At 46.9% G+C, this 22,298-nt stretch overlaps 2 protein-coding genes across 2 annotated transcripts; both read right to left on the bottom strand.

Moving 5' to 3' along the window:
- Positions 1 to 934: 934 nt before the first annotated feature.
- On the bottom strand, positions 935 to 2,026 carry LOC119391224 (beta-1,3-galactosyltransferase 5). Its single transcript, XM_037658897.1, has one exon. It carries the CDS (start codon positions 2,024 to 2,026, stop codon positions 935 to 937), a length of 1,092 nt encoding a protein of 363 aa, XP_037514825.1.
- Positions 2,027 to 15,470: 13,444 nt separating this feature from the next.
- LOC119390039 (UDP-GlcNAc:betaGal beta-1,3-N-acetylglucosaminyltransferase 7) lies at positions 15,471 to 18,511 on the bottom strand. The gene has a single exon (XM_037657554.2). The coding sequence runs from the start codon at positions 17,742 to 17,744 to the stop codon at positions 16,353 to 16,355; it is 1,392 nt and encodes a 463-aa protein (XP_037513482.1). The 5' UTR covers positions 17,745 to 18,511; the 3' UTR covers positions 15,471 to 16,352.
- Between the last annotated feature and the right edge of the window lie 3,787 nt (positions 18,512 to 22,298).

Here is a 22,298-nt window from a genome sequence, read left to right as displayed (position 1 = left end):
CCTTGCCGAGCTGTGGTAGTGCTGCAGGTGCCACGAGAACTGCGTGCTGAGGCTGCCGCAAGCCCAGGACGCCTCGCTCGGTAGACGCCGAGGTCGACGGCCACCCTCCTGGGACATGCACAACGCTGCCTCCAGAACTCAGCCCCGCCGTTCCCGTCGCGGACGCGACGCTGGCTTCCACCACCTTGCTCCTCGACGACTCCACCGAACAATGCCTGCTTGATCCTCTCGTGTTCCGCACCTCAGTTCGGGTCGCGTGGCACGCGCCTTCCTCCGACCAATGGCTTGCGTCGACGTGGCGGGGGGTGCACACCATCGGGTATTTTTCCATTCCCCGCACACCATCGACGCATTGCGCTGTCCGGCACGCGCCCCGTGCCCCTTTACTCATGACAACACTAGTGTTTTGAAGTATGTGTGAGTCGATGGGAGTATAGACGTGAGTCGACATGAGGCTGCTTAATTTATCGTGCGAATGATTTGATAATGATGTAAGAAAATCGCTTCAGGGACCTTTTAAGGGAACGCGGCGCAGCGTCGTTGGGGGAGAGTAGTGAAAGAAGATAGTGAAAAGGAAAAGCCATCTTCTCGAGAAATGAGTACTAACACCAAGGAGCTGAACAATGCTCCCTCAAGGGCCGAAGAAGATAGTATCATCTTTCCACTTCTTAAAGAACAACATCTCTACCCCACACCAGCCGTCAGGACAGAGTACCTCCCTCCCCATGAGATAAACCGCAGGGATGCTGGCGGCCCTGCGAATCGAACACAGTACCTCAACCACTGGAGGCGGACACCTTATACAGGGCAACACACTGGAAACACGTCTGGTTTATGGAAATTTCCTGCCTTTATTTTCTTGCCTTCTCATCGTCATCATCATCATCATAATCACCACTACCACGAGTCACTCATGCATCGCCACTGCGGATGGTCACATATTTAGATATTGACGCAGCACACTAGCCCACAGCCGGTAAGCTCTCTTGAAAAGTCTGGGTGTCTGACCCCAATGAAAGAACAGAGTCTTGTTGCTTATGGAAGTCGTTCTGTACGATGGCACGATACTGTACATGCGCGTGATGTTCACCAAAGTCACGTTCTGCGCCATCCGCAGTAGACCTGTGGCGTAGACGTCATCCACCCAAAAGAACGGAACACTGCCAGTTGCCTTACCCAGCAAGGCCAGCACGGACGCCTTCATGAGGTAGGCGGCGCCGCTGCAGAAAGGAGGGTAAATGTCATTGTCGTACTCTTCCTCTGTGACGAACCATTTAGATTTCTTGCTGCGCATAGGCTTGAGGTATACTGGCGGCATAATGGCGCAGTGTATCGTTTCCAGGTTGCGAGTTTTGGTTGCGGCCATGCGTCGCTTGATGTAAGATGCCAGAAGAAACGCATTGACGATGACGTCGTCGTCCATTTTAACGATGACATCTGTCGATGAACTGAGGCAGCCGTTAGCAGCCAGCCACTTTGTGGCACCGATGAACTTCAATGTCAGGTCTCGGTAGGTGTCTACATGGTCTAGCAGCACCAGGTCACCTTCGCATTCCGCCTCCGCATGTAGCTCCTCTCTCAATTCCGTGTTCGTGGTCTTGCCGACGAAAAAGGCGATGGAGGAGTTCACGAACGTGGCGACAGCCGGATTACCAATGCTATAGCGCAAAAACTGACGCATGTGGAAGTTATTCGGAGCCGTGTGAACATAGTAGAGCACCCGAAGGGGAAATCCACAGGCATTTTTCACTTTCCAGCCTGGTATGCTGGTTGTGTTCTTCGCAAACGCCAGTGACGAGCTGGCAGTGGCCACAGCGGACACTGGCTCACGAAAGGTTGTCTTGGTGGTGGACGATGTAGTAGTGTCTGGCTCGACTGGTACTGATTGTAAAGTTAGGGGCTCGACGGAAGTGGGCTGTGCTGTTGAAATCTTCAAGCCACCAGAAGGCTCAGCGGAAGTCGGCTCAGCTGTTGAAACCTTCAAGCTGTCAGAAGGCTCAGCGGAAGTGGGCTCAGCTGTTGACATGTTCAACCTAGAAGAAGGCTCAGCGGAAGTGTGCTCGGCTGTTGAAATCTTCAAGCTATCAGAATGGTGAAGGGAAATGGGCTCAACTGTTGAACTCTTCAAGATATTAGATGGCACAGCGGTCGCAGGTTCTTGAACGTAACCGCGGTAGGGGACACGACTCGTCAAGTGCAGGAGAATAAGGCATGCTCCGAATACGAGTATAGCATACGCTACTACTCCATTCCACATCTTTAAGTATTTCAGTCTTATTTCGACCCAAGGATAAACGTGGTAGGTCATGCCGTGTTCTCACGGTTTGATTTCTGATGGGTGTCTTCAATGTGAGTTGTGCTAGTCACGGCTAGACGGAACGCTTTAGCAACAAATTTAGCAAGCAGTTTTGTTGAAAAATGAACACACGTTGCCTTCCCGGTCTCTTAACAGAATAACACACCGTTACGAAGCGCTTTCGTTCCAAGAGGTGTCCTTTCGTTCGGTGTCCCGACGGCACGGAGTACGTAGTAAGACCAGACACAGCTTAATCCGGTGGGAAGAAGAACTCGCACCGTAAAAAAGGAGCAGTGGTATATATACTCTAAACGCAGCGATTCCCGAACGACGTTTATGGCGTATTAGTTGTCCTTAATCGCACCACGGCGCATAGCTGAAGCACGCACTTTATACTGTAGATTGCCGGACGAACTCAAGGTGCATCTCTTTCTTGTCCTCGTAAATATTTTGTTTGGCTCAGAGTGGCGTAAAAATATGTGCCACATACACTATAGACGTCACTATACACATCACGCCCACCTGCAGGAGCATTATAAGCAATGAAGCCGATGTGATGAAAGAAACAGAAATGCGCGGCTAATGAGCACATGCGCACTGCAGAATGTTCATTATTCAGTCCCAAATGCGCTCGCTTCGGTCGGCGATGTTGCGAAGTATCGCCAGCGTTAGAATGGTGGCTTTTTAGGAATCGATAACGTGTAATTAGGGCTCCGTGTTTTCGGTGTTTATCTTTTTTTTTGAAAATCGGCGGGTGTTTATCGGAGTTTATATTTTTGCCGGGAATTCGCGATTATCGGAGTTTATTTCTTGTAAATCCCCAATTCTCCTATATTAGGAGTTTTGCATTATTCTGGAAACCCTATAATCTCAGATCGATTCATATCTGAATACTAAAACACCAATACAGGCGAAGCACAATATTTTTCTGGAAGAATTGAATACACAAAAACATATACGCTCAAGCGAAATACTTATACACATAACACTTGTATTTGTGCGTATAACAACCTTATGCTTAAAGCTTATTGTAAAACACGCAAGCATACTTTGCGAGGTTTCTGTCAGTGATCGAAGCGCGCTCTTTTTGATTGACGACTCTCAGCTTTGAAAATGCCCTTTCAACGTTAGCGTTAGAAACGGGAAGCGCCAGAAGGCGCAGCGCGCAGCGAGAAAGCAGTGGCCACTGGACATGGTGAAGTCTCCAAAACGACAGGGGTTCAACAATGTTACATATTTCATAACACTGATACTTCGCAATATCACTAAGGTGCTGGCTCATGTCGTCAGTTTCAAGAAGCACTATGTGGCCGTGGTTTGTGTGTGCTTAGGTATATTTTGCGGGTTTGTGCATCAGCACTGCTAACGGGAGTGCGGCCAACACGGAGAGCCAGCGAATAATTGGATAATCAAAAAGGTGAGATAAGGCGGCTTTATACTAAAAAGGTCGGTGTGTCTCATGGCGACTTGCCGCCAAACTTAAAAGTTTACGCGTGCGCTGTGAATCTTTATTGTTCAAGCAAGCAAAACATAAGTCTCCTACCTGCACTACATGGCGGGTCAAGATGCGGTGGCTATATATACCGGGTGGCCGGCGTACGGTTGTACAGCGGAGTAGTCGGTTGAAGTGGTGTTTTATTCTGCATTGGTTGTGTGTGTGTGCATGTGTGTGTGTGTGTATGTATATGTGTTTGTGTATGCGTTTATCTCTATATATGTCATGGATACTGTGTTTTCTACGTTGATTGAATTCGAATTTCGATGGATCATGGTGCAATCGCGCTCCTTTTTTTTTTTAACCATCAGAAATAGCCGCGAAAACTGAGTTACGGGAGTAAATAAATACTACTACATCAGCCACAAGAAACTGTCGACCGAGAAATAACTCTCAGAAATCACCCGGAAAACATTGTAAAGGCAGTAAAAAATTACTCTTACTATACTCGCTGAAAACCTCAGCGGGGGTAAAAAATTACTACCGTTGCTACGTTCAAAAAACTCGTTATCGTGAGAGTAAATTTTTACCGCGACTGGTACGTGTAAAAAAAAACCCAGAAAAGGTAGTGCGCTAGAGGACAAGCAGTTTACTCCCGTTTCTGGTTATATTTGTTTAGTGTGTAATTAAAAAATAGGCGCATAGGTTCTGAACACGCAGAGCAGCTCATGCTTCACATTTGGATTCACTATTTGAACACAGTACCAAAACGATTCTTTGGTGTACTGGAGTTGATCGCACAGGTTCCTCTCAGATGTCTGTCTTCACCTTTTGGCGGCAGCAGCCTAGTATCCGTGAAAGTCTATGACTGTCGTTAAGCGGTCAGTCTCGTCAAGTAGATCCAACAGACTTGTGACATCTGATGCGAATACCTCGTTTGGATCACGCCATTGATTGATGAGTGCGTGCAAACGAACCTCCAGTATGGAATAAACTTGTACCAGGGTACTCTCTAGCAGTCTCTGCCTCAAGTTCCTTAATAATTGAGAGCAGGGCTCACGAATGGGTCTTCAGAAACCTCATCTTAACGAGCAAGTCAGGCACAGCTTCAGGCAATGAAATAAGACTCTTGAGCTTCTCACACTTCGTTCCCTTGGCTTCGTCGCTTCTCAAGAAAGGCAAAATGGCGCACCTGTAGTCCAAAATATCTTCTAGAGCTTCATAAAAAGAGAACCACCTCGACGGACATACGGTTTTCAGCGACTTCATGGACATGCCCATGGCCAAGCACACAAGACCAAACTTACGGCGCAGCTCCCGCGACGACCTCAACAGGGCGGTAAAGTGCACAACAAAATCATGAACTACGTTAAACGAGCTTGTGTTGATTCCATCCTCCAGAGCGTTGTTGAGTAGGTGGCACGGATCTTTGAAGTGAAGCGCCTTGAATTCGGGGTTGGACAGTTGCAAGTCCTTGTGAAGCTTCTGCATGTAGGAAGCTGAGTCGGAGCACAATACAGCTAGCTACGCCGCCTAATACTGCTACGCGCGGTAAACGTTAAATCGGTGAAACCAGAAGATGTATCAATGAGCGCTTAGAACTTGCCCTTTCGATAAAGAACGGAACCAGGTCATATTGGCCCTTGAAATCGGAGTTTATCGGATAAATCCGAACTGTCAAAAATTTTGCCGGCGAATGTTTATTGTATTATTTCGGATAAAACAAAAAACAAGGAGCCCTACGTATATTACACTCATCGTTCCCAGGCTTTTCTTCCCAATTATACGTGGCCTTCCTTATGCTAGACGACATGCGGCGCCGGCGACAAGAAGCTTTTCACCGTGTGGAAGAAAAGGACAGTTCCAGCATTGAATGTTAAACCAAGAGTATCTCGATTTCAGCGGATATGTGGCGAAGTCGGGGCGCAACGTCTCAGCTGTGTGGATGTTGACGGAGTGCATATGCTCCGGCAAGCCGCGAAAGGCTTCCACTGATTTCGTGCCTTCCTGGAAGGGTTATTGTTCCTATAGGTTGGGCAGCATATCATACGCGGTTAGCATCATGAAGGTGCCGAGAAATGTCATTTCATGTGCGCGTCGTTAACATACGCCATTTACAAGACTCAGACGACAGTTTCTCCTCGCGGCAGTTTGAAACCTGTAGTTTAGGTATGTAAGTATGTGAGCATAATAATGGCGTACACGCCGTTATTACGAAGATAGCGGGAGAGCTCACCAAGAGATTTGAACATTTCTGTAAGCTGAATGATCCGTCAATCTGGCTGCCCGCATATCTTAAGAAAAAAAAAATCTAATGACATTTAAATTGTCAACTGAGCTAGTTGCTTTGCATTCGTCTTGTTGATCGTGCAGCGCTTGTACAAATAAGCGAACAAGAATAACTGATTCACAACTAACATCCTGTTGAAATAGAAACACATAAACGTAGAAGTAGGCGTTTATTTATATGCAGCACAGAACATGAGGAGTGCGAGAAAAAGCTGCTTTTAGGCAGCTTGACGAAGCTCTTACCACTTTATCTTGGACATTCAGTGTTTTGCAGTCCTTTCTATTCGTTTACATTGAGTTTGAGCACCTCTATGTCAGCATCAGGTTACAGACTTACTGAATACGATACATACAATACGTACGAAGTTTTTTTTTTGTACGTGCTATTCACGCTGCCAGGGACAGGAGTAGTACGCATAACCACGGATGAAAGCTACAGCATACTGCTGAGTGACAAAGCGAAGGGCTTTGTAGCTCTAAGACTGATAACTGCGCATGTTGCCAATTACATTGTCAGCCGCCACAAGTTCATGGCTTCAGAACGGCGCAACAAGGAAGACGAAAAGACGAAAGATCACACGTGTGTGTGATATATACACGTGTGTGTATATATCTGCTCTGTGATATGGAATAAACATTAGTTGTGAGTCGGCGCTTGTATTCGTGTGATCTTTCGTCTTTTCGTCTTCCTTGTTGCGCCGTTCTGAAGCCATGCATCTGTACCAACTCGCCCAATTGTCAGCGCCACAAGTTGCTGAATCTCTTCTAAAGTGTGAGGAGTGAAGAGCGTAATCTGGTGGCTTCTAGCGACAAGGTGTTGCTTCATTAAGGTTACACTGAGAGAGAGAGAGAGAAAAGTTAGCGCAGCTTGCCCTAAGATGCACGAGGCTGGGTCACAGCAGAGCTGGTTGTCACCTAGCTGGTCCTCTATTCTATCATCTTTTATCCCCCTTACCGCTTCCCCCAGCACATGGTAGCCAGCCGGTCCAAGAACTGGCTAACCTCCCTGTCTGTCCGCTTGTTTTTCCTTCCTTCCTTCCTTCCTTCCTGGCTTGGCTAGCCTTTTACCCTCTCACCTTTCTCTTTTCCACCTCTTGCGATTCTATACTATAAATGGCTATGCGTGCTCTCTTTTTTCTATCTTATTTTTGTATCTGTTTCTTCCTATCTCTTTCTTTTGTATCTATTTCTTTCTTTCTATCTATTTCTCACTTTCTCCCCTTTCTTTCTGTCTATTTTTCTCCTTCTTTGTATGTCTTTCTTTCTCTCTCTCTCTCTCTCTCTGTAATCGTTCTCTCGCCATCTATCTCTGTCTATTTCTCTACTCGTTCTCCCCTCCTCCTCTCCCTCCTCCTCACCCTCGCTTCCCTTTCCCACCCCCTTGCTATACTATACTATACAATGCTATGCTATGCTCTGCTAGCGTGCCTGGTTAGCTGGGAGGTTAACGCTCGTCTTCGTACCTTGGATACGCGGGTTCGAATCTCGCCCCCCCCAAGAAAAATTTTCCCCCTAGAAGTTCTCTTCATTCTTTTTTTCTTTCTCTTACTTTCTCTCTCTTTCTTTATCGTTCTCTTTCTCTCGCCCATCAGAGTTTTTTCAAGAGGCGGTAGGGGGGTTGCAGACCCTCTTAAACGCAGCCCTACCAGTGTGCAATAACAACTCGCCCAACAAGCAGCCTTCTTGAAGACGTCATTTTACATTTTCTTCTTCTGTCAGTGACATGGCTTGGAAACTCTCAGGTGGCCGTTATCGCTGAGATCCGATAGACTTTATCTAAAAAAATTATGATTAAAAATTCAACACTAATTTTCATTGTACTGGCCCAGGGTCTTCGTGATGCATTAGCCATTTTAAATGATCCCTGCAGCATCTTACGGATACGGTCACAAGATGCTGCCGATCGGTAGTCGAGGTTCCTGCGAACGTGTAAACTCCAAACATCGCATAGCGCATCACACGGCATGGAATTTAGAATTAAATTTCAAGGTTGGGTAGAAATTGCTCGCTCTTCTCTCGACGAATAGTGCCATAAGGTCAATTTTTACTGTTGTCATAAGCATACGGACACGACCATCGGCTGATTTGAACATTATGAGCTGCATAGTCACTACTGTCGCCACGGGATGCCGACACGTGCGAGAGATGGGCTTTATAGTGTGAGATTACACACGATATAGAATTACACCAGCGAGCTCTTGATCATTCTGACAGTGAGCCGCGCATTCAAAAAAGAAAAAGAAAGAAAGAAAGAAAGAAAGAAAGAAAGAAAGAAAGAAAGAAAGAAAGAAAGAAAGAAAGAAAGAAAGAAAGAAAGAAAGAAAGAAAGAAAGAAAGAAAGAAAGAGAAGCGCTCAAGATCATGATTCGATTAGTGAGGCACTTACTTCTTCTAATGTACCCATTCGACGATTACATGGAAAAGTGTTGTAAGGTCCCTCTAATATGCACGCAGGTACGATTTGGCAATACGGTCGGGCGTAACTAACAATATCGTCTACTACTGAGAATTCGCATACATGTGAAGCTGGGGCGTAGCCAAGGGGGAGGGTTGGGGGGAGGTGAACCCCCTCCCCCAACCCTCCCCCTTGTTCCTCGGGGGACTGAACCGGGGACTGTTCCTCGGGGGACTGATGAAGCAAACATCTCGGGGGGGGGGGAGTGAACCCCCCCCCCCCCCCGAGATGTTTCATGTTTGCTTGCGTATATATACACGCGCACATACAAACACACGCACGAACATACATAAAGTATGGTTGAACCCCCCCTCCCCCGAAAAAAATTTTTGTCTACGCCCCTGATGTGAAGGTTAAAGACGTCGCAAAGCAAGCTGTGCCGCCAAGCGCTCAGTTGGCATTTTCTCACTCTGGAATCCATGCGTAAATTTTGCTGCAAAGGGCAAGACCGTCCTGTATATACGTCACCTGTGACATTAGTTGACGTCTGCAGGCGAGCCCCAAGTTTCTACTGCGCGGCTAATTGTCGTTGTTCGACAGATTCCCGTGAAAAGGTCGCATAGCGATTTCATATGCTAAGGCAAGCAGGCGGTGTGCTTTAAAGGAAGAAAGTATAATGTATGTAATCGCTTTACAAGCTATGAAGTCACATTGCCTATTTCCTATGTGCGTCAGATTGTGTGGTCCAGCAGTGAATTCTTTGCGGTTTTTAGCTTTTCCAACCCTGACTTTTGTTCGGACAGTGTTTGGTCGTAGAATACTTCCTAAGCAGCACGCAGGTGCGCAACGGTTCAGTCCCCCGAGGAACATTAACGACCACATTTAAACAGAACAAAAGTTTGTAATATTCATAGAAATAGCGTGGTAGATATTGTGGTTCATTTGATTACAAATGTATTTTGCGCTGCTTAAACAAGCGAAGAGTCAAGCATAGCCGTAGCACTTGCAAAGAAGACAATGCACATTAGGCCTAGTGTGACGGCTTCGACGAACTGAAAAAGGTCAACCCATTACCTTATCTTGTACGAGAGTAGTGACATGCTTTTCTGGCCACGAAACTCCGTCGCGACGCTAAGTATAGAAGCATGGCCTCCAAAATTAGCCGGCGGCTGTTAGAAGGCCATGTCAGAATCCATGTTAGAAGCTTCCATATTAGAGGCCATGTTAGAAGCTTCCGATGTGTTGCCGCAGTTGTCGCGTGGCGGCGCTGGGAGCAAAAAAGGAGGCGGGGGGGGGGGGGGTCTAGACGAGAGCTGCGCGTTGTGTTTGAGGGGGCCGGCATTCATGTTGCCTCATTTCCCACAATTTGCGGTTCTTAAAGTTTTGACACTTGTGTACGCTCGAGGACAGAGGGATGGTGCACGTGACGACGATGCCTAAAACTAGCTGTGTGCCCAGTCGTCGCTCCGGCTGCAGAGGCACGAGAGATAACGACACGTTTTGTTTACAGAGGGACCACGAAGAGCAGGTGAAGGGTAAACGCATAAAGCCCAAACCCCATATACGCGAAAACACACGCGACAGCGACGAGCGATGCTATGAGCGACGAAACGAGCCGTTCGCGCGACGTGTCGCGTGGTCGTTTTCGCGCGATCGCTCGGTTTTTCAGATTTGGAATCCGTCGCTCGTCGCCCGGAAGTGCTGTGCTCAAGCAGCCAATAGCAAAACACCGGAACAAGATGCATCAGTGACGTATTCCTGATTGCCGCCACTTTCTTATCGATGCGCATCAACAACAACGTTCATCAAAATGGCCAACGGCAACGAGCGCAACGTTGACGTTGTTGAACACGAACGTGCGTTACGGGACCTCAGGGACGGGAACTACAAGTCCCACGCCGTCTGTGACGCGGCTTGGCGGCACGTAGCAACAGTGATGGTATCGAAAAAAATGCTGCAAGACAATGATAAACATTTTATGTACCATTATGCAACAAAACATCGTATTTTATATTAAATACCGCTGACGACGGGCCACTTTTGGTACGAGTAAACAACCTCATGCCAGCAACAGTGGAGATCGCTCGCCGAAGCCGTCGCGTGAATGGGGTTTGCCCATCCGAGCGACCGCTTGCGCGAAGACGATCTACGTCGCGTCGCTCGTCGCTGTCTCCTGCATTTTCGCGTATATGGGGTTTGGCCTTAATACGGCGAAATGAAGCTGGCATCTTAACCCTCGACCATCCGCATACGTCCGATTTTGGATTGGCAACAACTTTGTTGACGGTCCTGCAGTGTTTGTTTTTTGTCTCTCACGTGTGCAAATAGCATTTTGACGTCAACAGACTTTGTTCCGAGTGACGCATTCGTAGTGAGAGAAGACTCTGTGTCCTTGCGACAACACTAAGCTGCATGTGGCCCGACGCCTTTCTCTTGCGGTTCGAAGGACTGCCGGCGCGCACGACCAGGTCGAAGCCGCCATCTTTGTCAGCGAGGATTGAGCAATTAGCGGAAAGGCGTTGTCTGTTGTCGTCTAACGATGTAGGAGAAGAAATTCTACCCTGTCCATGCACGGAATCAACTGACACAACGGCGGCTAACAAGAAAGGTAATATAAATATGTGGATACTATAATTTTAGCTGTTTTATGCGAAATAAAACCATCGCCTCGAACCACCGCAGCAGTTTCAAGCCAGCGCGGTGCGCGCGGAGACAAATGCCTCTACGCTGATAGCGGCAACCCTGGTGGCAGCTTCTTTCCTTGTATAGACCTTGTTTTCATGGACGCCGCCATACTGCCTAGCGGGCGGTGTCCTCTCTGGTCTCGCAGCCCACTGGCTTGTGCGAAGCTCCGCGTTTGTATGGAAGGTATACGTGCGGTTGCAGTTGCATTCGTTATTTTTTTTTTCGCTCTGGTGCGCGGAATGTCATATCAAATGATGCAATTTAGGTAGGAAATGTGCCTTACAGAAGTCCTGAAAATGTTTTATTCGTTGAGGGTCAATGATGTTAATATACGGCGGCGAGCACGTGTCGCAAATAGTCGATGTCATATACATTCGGCACTGTCTGTTGGAAAACTGCGCAAATAATTCGACTCGTTCTAGCAGGGCCAGCAAGTGCTGCCACTCTTAGGGGTTACAATGAATATGTTCTTGGACGGTAATCTTTTAGTGTGTTTTTTTTTTTCATTCATGGTTTATTTATGCTGTCGCACCGACTACTGCTCGTACCTGCAGTCGTGCGTGAGCACGCAGTCTCGATTTCGTGTCGCGGACGGCATCTGTTTGTTTCTCACAAACTGTTGTCTGTCTTGTTTCGCAACTTTTAGGTGACCGCTTATTGCTCGCTCGTTTATTGCCCACCGGTGTGGACGTAATTAGAGCTGTTTATAGGGAGGTGCCGGTACATAAAAACGATGCTGATGTTGACATGCCGGAGCGCTTCTTTTTCTTTTTTCTTTTAAGAGTCGTGATATTTGATTGGATTTCGACGGCGATAAGGTGGAGATGGTTAGAGAGTTTCTTCTGCCGGTGAGGCACGAAGCGCCCGGGCTTGACCCTATGATCGGCATCGGAGGTGATTCACGTTTTTTTAAAACTTCGTTTACCAGATGTATTGTATTTTTAGGGGTGAAGCTCCTCAGGGTGTGGGCCTGTCCCTCCTTTGTAGTATGTAGTATGTAGCCACGCATAGTGGGATGTATCCACTCCATGTGATAAAGATGACGATGACCACTGATGACCATGAGTAAGCGCGTTCCAGTACAGTGGAATGTACCCACTACACGTGATAACGATGACGATGACGCTGATGACCATGAAGTATAAGCGCGTTCCATGACGATGACGACTGATGACCATGAAGAATAAGCGCGTTCCAGTATAGTGGAATGTACCCACTACACGTGATAACGATGACGCTGATGACCATGCAGTATAAGCGTGTTGCAGACCACACATTCTCTTTCTGCCATGGAGGAAAACAATCGTGAAGGCGCTCTCGCCCTCGAAAGGCAAAACGGCAACGCCGACAATAAACGTTCCCCTGAGCTTAACGCCATATATGAGGACCCCCGCGTTTGTGTGTCAGGTCTTTGTATGATGATCGAGTGGGCAAAATTTACGGGGATTGGCGGTTTACCAGATTACCTCCGGAGCTTCGCCCACTCATCATCATTCACTTCGTGGATATGGCGTGATTTTTTAAAGTCTCGCTGTCGTTCGTAAAGCTAAGCAGCTAAATTGGCAGTTCAGGAAACACTAGACGAGCATAACATCGTGGTTTTGGTTTCGCGCTTTGAGTGAAATAAACTATGTTGTATATTTTGACAGGATACGGGGCGCACACAAACACGGGCACTAGAAGAAAGGCGCAAACAACACAGACGCCCGTGTTGTTTGCGTCTTTCTTCTAGTGTCCGTGTTTGTGTGCGCGCCTTATCCTGTCCAAATGAACAAGTACCAACTAGGCGAATTAGTCGTGCTACTGCGTGTTGTATATCATTGCGCGACTTGTCGGGCTCGGTTCTTGACCACATAAAATATTGTGTTCTTGGGGTAGTTGTGCTACAGACGAAGCCATAGAACTCTTTTTTTAATGCGAAGCATTTTTAGCGAACCTTTAGCACATTGAGCGTTTCTATCTATCTATCTATCTATCTATCTATCTATCTATCTATCTATCTATCTATCTATCTATCTATCTATCTATCTATCTATCTATCTATCTATCTATCTATCTATCTATCTATCTATCTATCTATCTATCTATCTATCTATCTATCTATCTATCTATCTATCTATCTATCTATCTATCTATCTATCTATCTATCTATCTATCTATCTATCTATCTATCTATCTATCTATCTATCTATCTATCTATCTATCTATCTATCTATCTATCTATCTATCTATCTATCTATCTATCTATCTATCTATCTATCTATCTATCTATCTATCTATCTATCTATCTATCTATCTATCTATCTATCTATCTATCTATCTATCTATCTATCTATCTATCTATCTATCTATCTATCTATCTATCTATCTATCTATCTATCTATCTATCTATCTATCTATCTATCTATCCGCCTACGTCTGGGTGCTCTCATGTTCGCCTCCTTAACTTGGTGTAGACCAAGATTGGCACGGGAGGGTAAGAGGACCTGCCGAATATGGCTGTGGGGTCATGACATGAAGAACGTGAAAATCCTGTCGAGTACGTCGTCAAACCATTTCCTCCACACACGTGTGGCACATACCTGTTTACCACGGGCCGCGGTGTACGGGTATGCGCCACAGGTGATTGACAGTTTTTTATCTACCCAGGAACGGCGAGAACAGACATTGGTAATTTAAATGCGACAGCGTTAAGAAAAACCGACATCGGCAGCGTTGACCCGATGAATGGAAAGAATAGAAATTGGGATCCCAGCAGGAATCGATCCCAAGCATTCTGCGTGGAATCAGGTATTTTACCGCAGAGCCACGCCAGGTCTATAAACTGGTTTGGAAAAACAGCCTATGCAGGCATAATGTCGGTGCCGCGTCAATTGTGGTTGTGGTGCTGGCGATCTAATTTTACAAGAAAGCAATAAACACTACATATGTACTCCTACGATGCAGGCGTGAAATCAGGTTAACGTCCGTGGTTCCAATGTTGGCTCCGCTTTTATAGCAGTCTAACACATTACAATTGCATTCCCATGATTCAGCAAGCTATATTGAAGCATTGCTTGACCTCGGAGGAATACATTAACGAAAGTTAAGTGTGATATTGACATGATTGCACCATAAAGTGCACTTAGTTTCGATAATACTGACGTATGTACTCTAACGTGATGGCTGACGTTACGTCGCACAATAATACCCTTGAAACGCCAGTGTTGTCGGCGTGCCTGGTAAGCCCACGATGCTCACACAGCTACTACACTTATAAAAGCACGTCGATCCACCTCGTAACGCTTGACTCAAAGCCATAAAATACAACATAGAAGCACTCACAGACTGCTTCGCATTAAACCGATTCTCACAATGCGTGGGATCTGCCTAATTTTTTTTTTAAATATACGGCTTTCATATCGCACATCGTATACGATGCACCCCGCTGTGCTACGGAAATTGTAACCTCACGACAAAGATTTCGCCGCATCCTTTTCTTGTAGTGTTCAGTGAATGTTCGGGTTTGACAAGGCTGGTGCGGAGCACAAATTGAATGTGTGTTGCCGGTTACCCCGCTGCGAAGTGAGGGATTTATCGTCCGTGATAATACCACTACATCAATTGCGGCAATCACCGTGTTGAGCCAAGCTACGACGGTAATTTTTACACCAAACAAATGTAATAATAAGACGAAGAGAAAAAACACAGGTAGCTACTCGAGTGGTACTTAGACGTTTTGCACTTTACCGGACAGGGCCGTACTTGACCACTTATGTTTGTTTGCAAATCTGGCCATAGCCGGTTGACATTTGACTGCGTGGAACATTGGGAATTCCGGATATATTGCGGCACTTGCTGATTTAGAAACTGCAACGTAACACAAACGATGTGCCTCGAGGAGTCCGCAACCGCAAACACTCCGCGTTTGCTGATGCACATCACAAACTTATTCAGACAGCAGCTTTCGTTTTTCTGTAGTTGTTAGAACAACCAAAAAACGGCACAGCGGTTGCCCGTTGACCTTTCGCTGGCTGACATCGCAGTAAAAGAGAAGCAAAGCCGCAGGTCGACCTAAATCACGCAAAAATCGTTCGAGAACGCCACTTGTCCGAGCACCATGCAGCCCGCACACTACTCCGCGCCGTCGCGCACGAGCCAGAAAGGACGAAAGCGCTGGTTGCCAAACCGGTCCCCCTCGCCCGAGGTCTATATGAAACTGCGGGCGGAGTTTCATGACCGGAAAGTCAATCAATCAATCAATCAATCAATCAATCAATCAATCAATCAATCAATCAATCAATCAATCAATCAATCAATCAATCAATCAATCAATCAATCAATCAATCAATCAATCAATCAATCAATCAATCAATCAATCAATCAATCAATCAATCAATCAATCAAAAGTTTATTTCACCAGAAAATTCTGGACGGTCTTCAGGGCTTGAAGCTCCTCAAAGAAGCTCGACTGGGTCCCTCGAGAGCCTTACATTGCTACTAGGATACGACGTTCACAGCAAGAATATGCACATCAAATTATATATAATTATAACATACGTGCGTACTATTGTAAGAGTTTCATAAGTATCACGCCAAATAATAAACAAAGCAAACAGAGAGTTCCAGTAGAATTCGCGTCAAATGTTTAGTACAGCATAAACAACTGCATGTTATAGAGAAAGGAACTCTAACTCCAAGAAGAGAAAAAAAAATGAATATAACATTTTCTGAACCTGAAATTTAACAGGTTTCGCATACAGTTAGAAATGCAGGAGTTTTACAGAAAATCCTCGAAAGAGCTGTAACTCGAAAAAGAGCAAAAAAATGAATATAACATTTTCTGAACCTGAAATTTAACAGGTTTCGCATACAGTTAGAAGTGCAAGAGTTTCACACAGAAGCCTTGAAAGACTGTGATTGTTGCGTATGGCGAGTACGCAAATATACTTTAGTGGTTTCATTGTTCTCCTGAACACAGCACTCACACACTCAGTCACAGTCCCTTACTCTTGCGTGGTACGCGACATCGTTGTCACAGCCGCTTGTCCAAGTCAGTTTCCTTTAAGAAACTCTCTCTCTTTCCTCTCCACCTTTCAATCTCCTCCGTCCAGTTCCCACGTGTGAGGTAGCGAGCCATTTGTCTTAAGTTGGTGAACCTCTCTGCCTTTTCTTCTCTACTATTTCTTCTCTTCTTGTTCTTCACGATACAATTCGTTTCAAGCGTCTAGATTTCCTGAATCTTTTTCTTCGTATTCCCCATTATCCAAAACCTATAGGACAGTTAGCTGAACACCCGTCTGGTTGATCTTCCTACCTTTCCTTTTCTTGCCCTTTCCCTTCATAGCTGGCAGTGTCACGAATCGTTCATGCGTCGCCAGTATGCGTGCTCCCATGGTTCGGTTTTGACGTAAAACACTAGCCCAGAACCGGTACGCTCTCTTGAATAGCGCGGGTCTCTGACCCCAATGAAAGAACAAAGTCTTGTTTTTCACGGCCGTCGTTTCGGCAGGCGGGCTGATATTGCACATGCGTCTAATGTTCACCAGAGTGACGTTAGTCGCATTCGTCAGCAGTCCCGTGGAGTAGACGTCATCCACCCAAAAGAATGGAACGCTGCCAGTTGCCTCACCCAACAAGGCCAGCACGGACGCCTTCATGAGGTAGGCGGCGCCGCAGCAGTAAGGAGGGTACGTGTCATTGGCGTACTCTTCCTTCGAGACGAACCATTTGTACTTTTTATTGCGGATAGGCTTTAGGTGCGGCATGGTGGCGCAGTGGATCGTTCTCGAGTTGCGAGTGTCAGCTGCGGCCATGTGTCGCTCGACGTATGAAGCCAGAAGGAACACGTTGACAATGACGTCGTCGTCTAGTTTGACGACAACATCTGTCGATGAACTGAGGCAGCGGTGATCAGCGAGCCACTTTGTCGCACCGATGAACTTCAAGGTCAAGTTCCGGTAGGTGTCTACGTGGTCCAGCAGCACCAGGTCGCCTTCGCACTCCGCCTCCGCACGCACTTCCTCGCTCACTTCTGCGTTCGTGGTCTTGCCGACAAAGAAGACGACGGTGGAGTTCACGAACGCGGTTACAGCGGGGTTGCCTATGGTATCACGCAGCACCCGACGCCTATGGAAGTGGTCCGGAGCGGTGTGAACATAGTAGAGCACCCGCAGTGGGAAGCCGCAGGCGTTTGTCACTTTCGAGCCAGGTATATTTGTCACATTTTCGGCAGTCGCGAACGAACTGGTGGTAGTAGTAACGGCAGATACTGAAGCAGCAGAGGTTGTCTTAGCGGTGGACGATGTATTAGTGTCTGGCATGACTGTCACCGATCCAACAGGTTGGGGCTCGACGGAAAAGGACCGTGCTGTTGAAGTCTTCAATATATTAGAATGCTCAGCAAGAGTGGGCTCAGAGCTTGAAATCTTCAAGCTATCAGAAGGCTCAGCGGAAGTGGGCTCGGCTGTTGAATCCATCGAGACTTTAGAAGGCTCAGCGGTCGTAGGCTCTCGGAGGTACCCAGGGGAGGCGTCGCGGCACATCAAGGGGACGAATGTAAGACATGCTACGGACACGATGATAGCGTACACTATTACTCGGTTACAGATCTTGAAGTATTTCACTCTTCTGAATTCGCTCAGAGAATAAACGCGGGACGCCATGCCGCGAATTCTCACGTTTTGCTCAATTCTTGTCGTGGTTATCCTCGAGAAGGAGTAGCGCGAGTCGCGGCTGGATAAAACTCTTCAACAACGACTTTTGCACGCAGTTCCCTTGAGAAAAATGAACGTACGCCTCCTTTACGAAGTCTCTACAGGGAAAAACATTGTCGGAAAGCGTCTTCAATTTCGAGGGGCCTTGTTCGGCGTCCTTTCAGCACGGGGTACGACGCCAAACGAGACGCCGCTTCAACCAATGGAAAAAAAAAGACACGTGCTGCAAGAGCAAAGACAATACTTACAACACAGCGGTTCGTGGATGACGTTTATCGCGCATCAGTTCTTCATCTCGCTAAGTTCAATCACTCCCGTTTAGCACAAGACTAGTCAGGAGTATACTCGAGGTGCCTCTCTAAACAAATATTACGTTTGGCGCAGAGTTACATGGAAAATGTGCCTCATTCGCACTATGCACTTCGTTTCCCGCCTATGGGCGTGTCACAAGCCGATGAAGTAGGTGAGACGGAGAAAGAGCGCAGTTAACGAGCACACGCGCACAGCAAGATGTGCATTGTTCTGTCACAAAAGCGTTCACTTCAGGTGATGAAGTCGCGAATATGTCACCCGCGTTAGGTGTTCAGTCTTCCTATACATCGCTGACGAGTACACTGGTCGTCCAGAAGCTTTTCTTCCTTCCTAATTGTTGACTCCCCTATGATGGACGACTGTGTAGGAGGCGCCTTCGACAAGAAGCTTTTCACCGCGGTGAAAAAAAAAGAACGGAGTTCCAGCAACTTCAATTTCTGCGGTGTGGCGAAGTAGGGTCACAACGTTTCATACTGCTACAAGGCGCGACAGACATCCACTGATTTCGTGCGTTCTTGGAAGGGCTGTCGTTTCTTTATAGGTGGCGTGCACATCGTGTACTGTTAACGTAAAGAAGGGGCCAACAAATGCCATTTGGCGTTTCGCCATTCCGCTCACAAGGGGACAGATTCTTCTCGTATGCCGTCCGTTTCTCAAGAAGTTGATTTCTCAACCAAGTTGTTTTGATGAAAGAAACAGATGGGAATCCTCCGCGAGTTTCGAACCTCACGATAGGTGAGGAAATCCATCTGGCGGGCTGTGCATGCGCATGTGGAAAAGAAGCCAATGACATTTAAACTGCCAGCTGAGACATGTACAGGGCGCCCCAGCTATCACGCGGCACGATTTAAAAAAGGAGGAACGAAGTTACGCGAAGCACTCCAGGTCATATTGTACCTGCATACTGTCGTAGTCACTACTGATTTTTCGTTAATGAGGTTTGGTTAATTAGTCCTAGTTATGTTTCTAACTCGACAAATACTCACCTAATCATTAAAATGTCAATGAGGCCTAGGTAGGCATGCTGAAATAACACCCAACTGCGCTATTTTCAGCAAAGTACTACTTACGCGCTCATTTTTTCCGGCTGACAAAGAAAGCACGCGAAATATGAAGCATAACACATGACAACGCTCCCACCCGCAAAAAGTGGGAGCGTAGTTTGAGTTGTCACCTCAGAGTGATCCTTTCTGAGGGCGCTGCTTCCTGATGCGCGCTGCAGTCTAGCCACGTGTCATTTTTCAGATTTCGCGGGCTTTTATTGCGATAGCAATAATATTGACAGTTTCGGCTGATTATTGCCGTCGCCTTCGCCGTCGCCGCCGTCATGCACCGTACATGTATATGTCTATATAAAATATAAAAGTCACAAAGAAAAATAATTCAGAAAAACTTTCCGACGCGCGGAATCGAACGAGCGACGTCTCGCATCCCAGCGCGCGGGATGCGAGACGCCACCAACAGCCCCGTCTTTCAGCCTGCTAACGGCGAGCTATTTACATACAACACTTACATCAGCATGCTTTCTTAGTTACCACATAGATGGCGCGATGTGCACGCGTGGCGCGCTTTAAATATCGTCGCCCCGTTCCTGCGAAAGCCGTTGCTCCTCGCCCTACAGGGCGTGGTCGCCTTCGTGCACTTATCTCGAGGAAAGAAGGGGGCGGCAGGCGGGGTGGGGGGGTGGAGCAGGGGGTTGTATGTCTTGTGCTTTCCCCGCGATGTCCGCGCTGAAGTCACAGAGCGTACGAAGGTGACTTCGCTCGCTGCAGCGGCCGCGTTTGCGAAAGGAGCGCGCTGTTCAAACAGAAATAAGTAAGAACTGTGACATTTAGTTCGCGCTCTTCCTGTGTGTACCTGTTCGTTCGTTTTGTGCGTCCTGCTTTATGTTTGAGCAGTGCGCTTCAAGTGTCGAGCTGTGACGCATGATAGTTTGCAATCGTCCTGTGTGCGTTCTTTCCGTGCGTCCTTTGGGCTCGAGCGACGCGCTGGCAATTTCGAGCTGCTTTCCGCTCTTCGCGTTACATTCCCATTTATTGCTATCGCATTCATTGCTTCGCCGTTGCGGCGAAACTGTGACTTTCTTTATTAGCAACAAAAAAAAAGCGAGTACGGAATTAGTACGTTGTTGAAAATAGCGCAGTTAGAAGTCATTTGAACATGACTACATATCCCTCATTAACATTTTAATGATTTAGGTAGTATTTGTCGTGTTAGAAAATAATTAAGACTAATTAACTAAGTCTGATTAACGAAATAGTTATTCGAGGCTACTACAGTGTACTGGGAACAATATAGGCGCACTCCGTGGAACGACGCTCCTCTTTTTTAAAATCGTCCTGCCTGACGTATGTGACACCCTTTATAGTTGCTACGTATTCGTATTGTTGGTAGCGCAGCTCCCGCAGAAACAAGGACCGAGGGAGAATTGCCCAAGAATACCGCTGACTCGGTCATAACATTTCTCTTTAAATAGAAACACATATACTTACAGGCTGCCAAGAAATATTAAAGATAGTGTTTCCAAGTAATGTTAAAAAAGTTCGTCAAAAGTTGTATGACTTGGCAGTTGTATGATGTCATTCGTGGCGTTCCTGCTCAGGTCACGTGACTCTTCGGTGTTTGACCTGAGCATTGTATTCTGTGCGTGGCAATTCGTATTCTACGGGTGCCATATTCTTAACTTAGCAAGTCTGAGGAAACTTCGAGGAATTAATGTGGCCAAAACACAGAAGAAAAAGACGACATTGAAATCCGCGACGTCACACTGACCTAGAGCCGCTGAAGCTCCAGGCCAAAAATAAAACTTAGACCGTCGTTTTCTTTCCATCTATGAGGGTGAAAGTGACGACAAAAAATTTGAGCCACCTACACCCCAACTGAAAACTGTACGGACTGCGGAGCATTGACTGACCTTTGTTTCCCTCGTGTTTCTCTGCTCTTTTCTGTTTTTTTTGTGTTCTTTTCTTGTGTTTATCTGTTCGTTCATGCTCTTTTCTGTTCTATTTCGTGCGGTTATGTGACATCTTCTATCCGTTTTTGCTCTTGTCTTGTAATTTACCAGATTTTTTTGCAAATATATTTTTTCTATTTTGTGGTCTCCTTTCTACCGTTTTTATACTGTTTGTCGCTCCGAGCGCGGTGCGCCTAGCTCCCTGCGCTGGCGTTTCGCCTCCGCTTCTCTCTTCCGTAGATCTGCGTCTAACTCCCGACGCTGGCGTTTCGCTGTCACTTCACTGGCTCGCACAGACGAATTAGCCCTTCGGCGACTATGGCATTTGCGGGAAAGCAAGCGCTGGCGTTCCAAATGTGCAGCCTGTTCAACTTATGTGTATCAGTCGGGGACCTGCGTGACGCCAATGCGAGACATGAGACGACGATAGGGCGGTGCCTCAAACTGCTCGGCAGTTAAACAGATGTCAAAGAATAATGTATAGGTAGAAGTTTTTTTTAACACGAAAGTGTTTTATGCCGTGGTCCACCACGGCACCGCTGACGTACTTCCGTCACGAATATGACGTTGTAAAATATAAAGACTAACAGTTGGCAAAGAAAAAAAATTGGCCGCGTATCTGCGCGCTTCGCTGCAAATGTCGTCTAAAGACGATAGAAGAGGCGCTGCGTGAGATATGGACGCCATCTGGCAATACGTCGGGAAACATGAGTCCCGGCGCAGCGGCAGGTGAAGACCGGCGGTGACCAACGCGACCGGCGGGGACGCCGGCCAGCCCGAACACGCGGTTTGGCGCGATGCGCCGAAGGAGAAGAAACGTCCGCACTCAACGAGTACTCTCCACAAACTCTCTTATTTACACGTCGCCTGGGTAAAACAGGAATGCCAGAGCGGCGCCCCCTGTCATTCGTACAATGCAATACTAAACCGAAACCGAAACACAACATGAGCTTGTGCAGAGGGCACGGAGGAAGACAAGTTTGAGCGCAGTCGCATTTTCAGCGCAGCTTAAGAAACTAGGGTATTTAAAATTGCGTATCTATGTATTTTCTATTAAAGGAACACACCACCTAATACTTACCTAATGATGTTGCGCCTCAGATATGCGTAATATTTACTTTTTGATCGAAAACGTTCACAAGTAGGAACAGCCGCACCAGTTCAAGATGGGTGGGCGGTAAGCAAGTGGTCCAACTTTGGCCTGGTGGCTGAATCGAGTGACGTGCTGACAAATAGAA

This window comes from Rhipicephalus sanguineus, chromosome 4 (genome assembly GCF_013339695.2).
Source record: "Rhipicephalus sanguineus isolate Rsan-2018 chromosome 4, BIME_Rsan_1.4, whole genome shotgun sequence".
Taxonomy (NCBI): Eukaryota; Metazoa; Arthropoda; class Arachnida; order Ixodida; family Ixodidae; genus Rhipicephalus; species Rhipicephalus sanguineus.
Note: the sequence above shows the minus strand (reverse complement) of the source record. Positions and strands in the feature narration are given on the sequence as shown.

Excerpts from the sequence above, each read along its gene's own strand:
- LOC119390039 (XM_037657554.2), bottom strand. The coding sequence starts at position 17,744 with ATGGCGTCCCGCGTTTATTCTCTGAGCGAATTCAGAAGAGTGAAATAC.
- LOC119391224 (XM_037658897.1), bottom strand. The coding sequence starts at position 2,026 with ATGTCAACAGCTGAGCCCACTTCCGCTGAGCCTTCTGACAGCTTGAAG.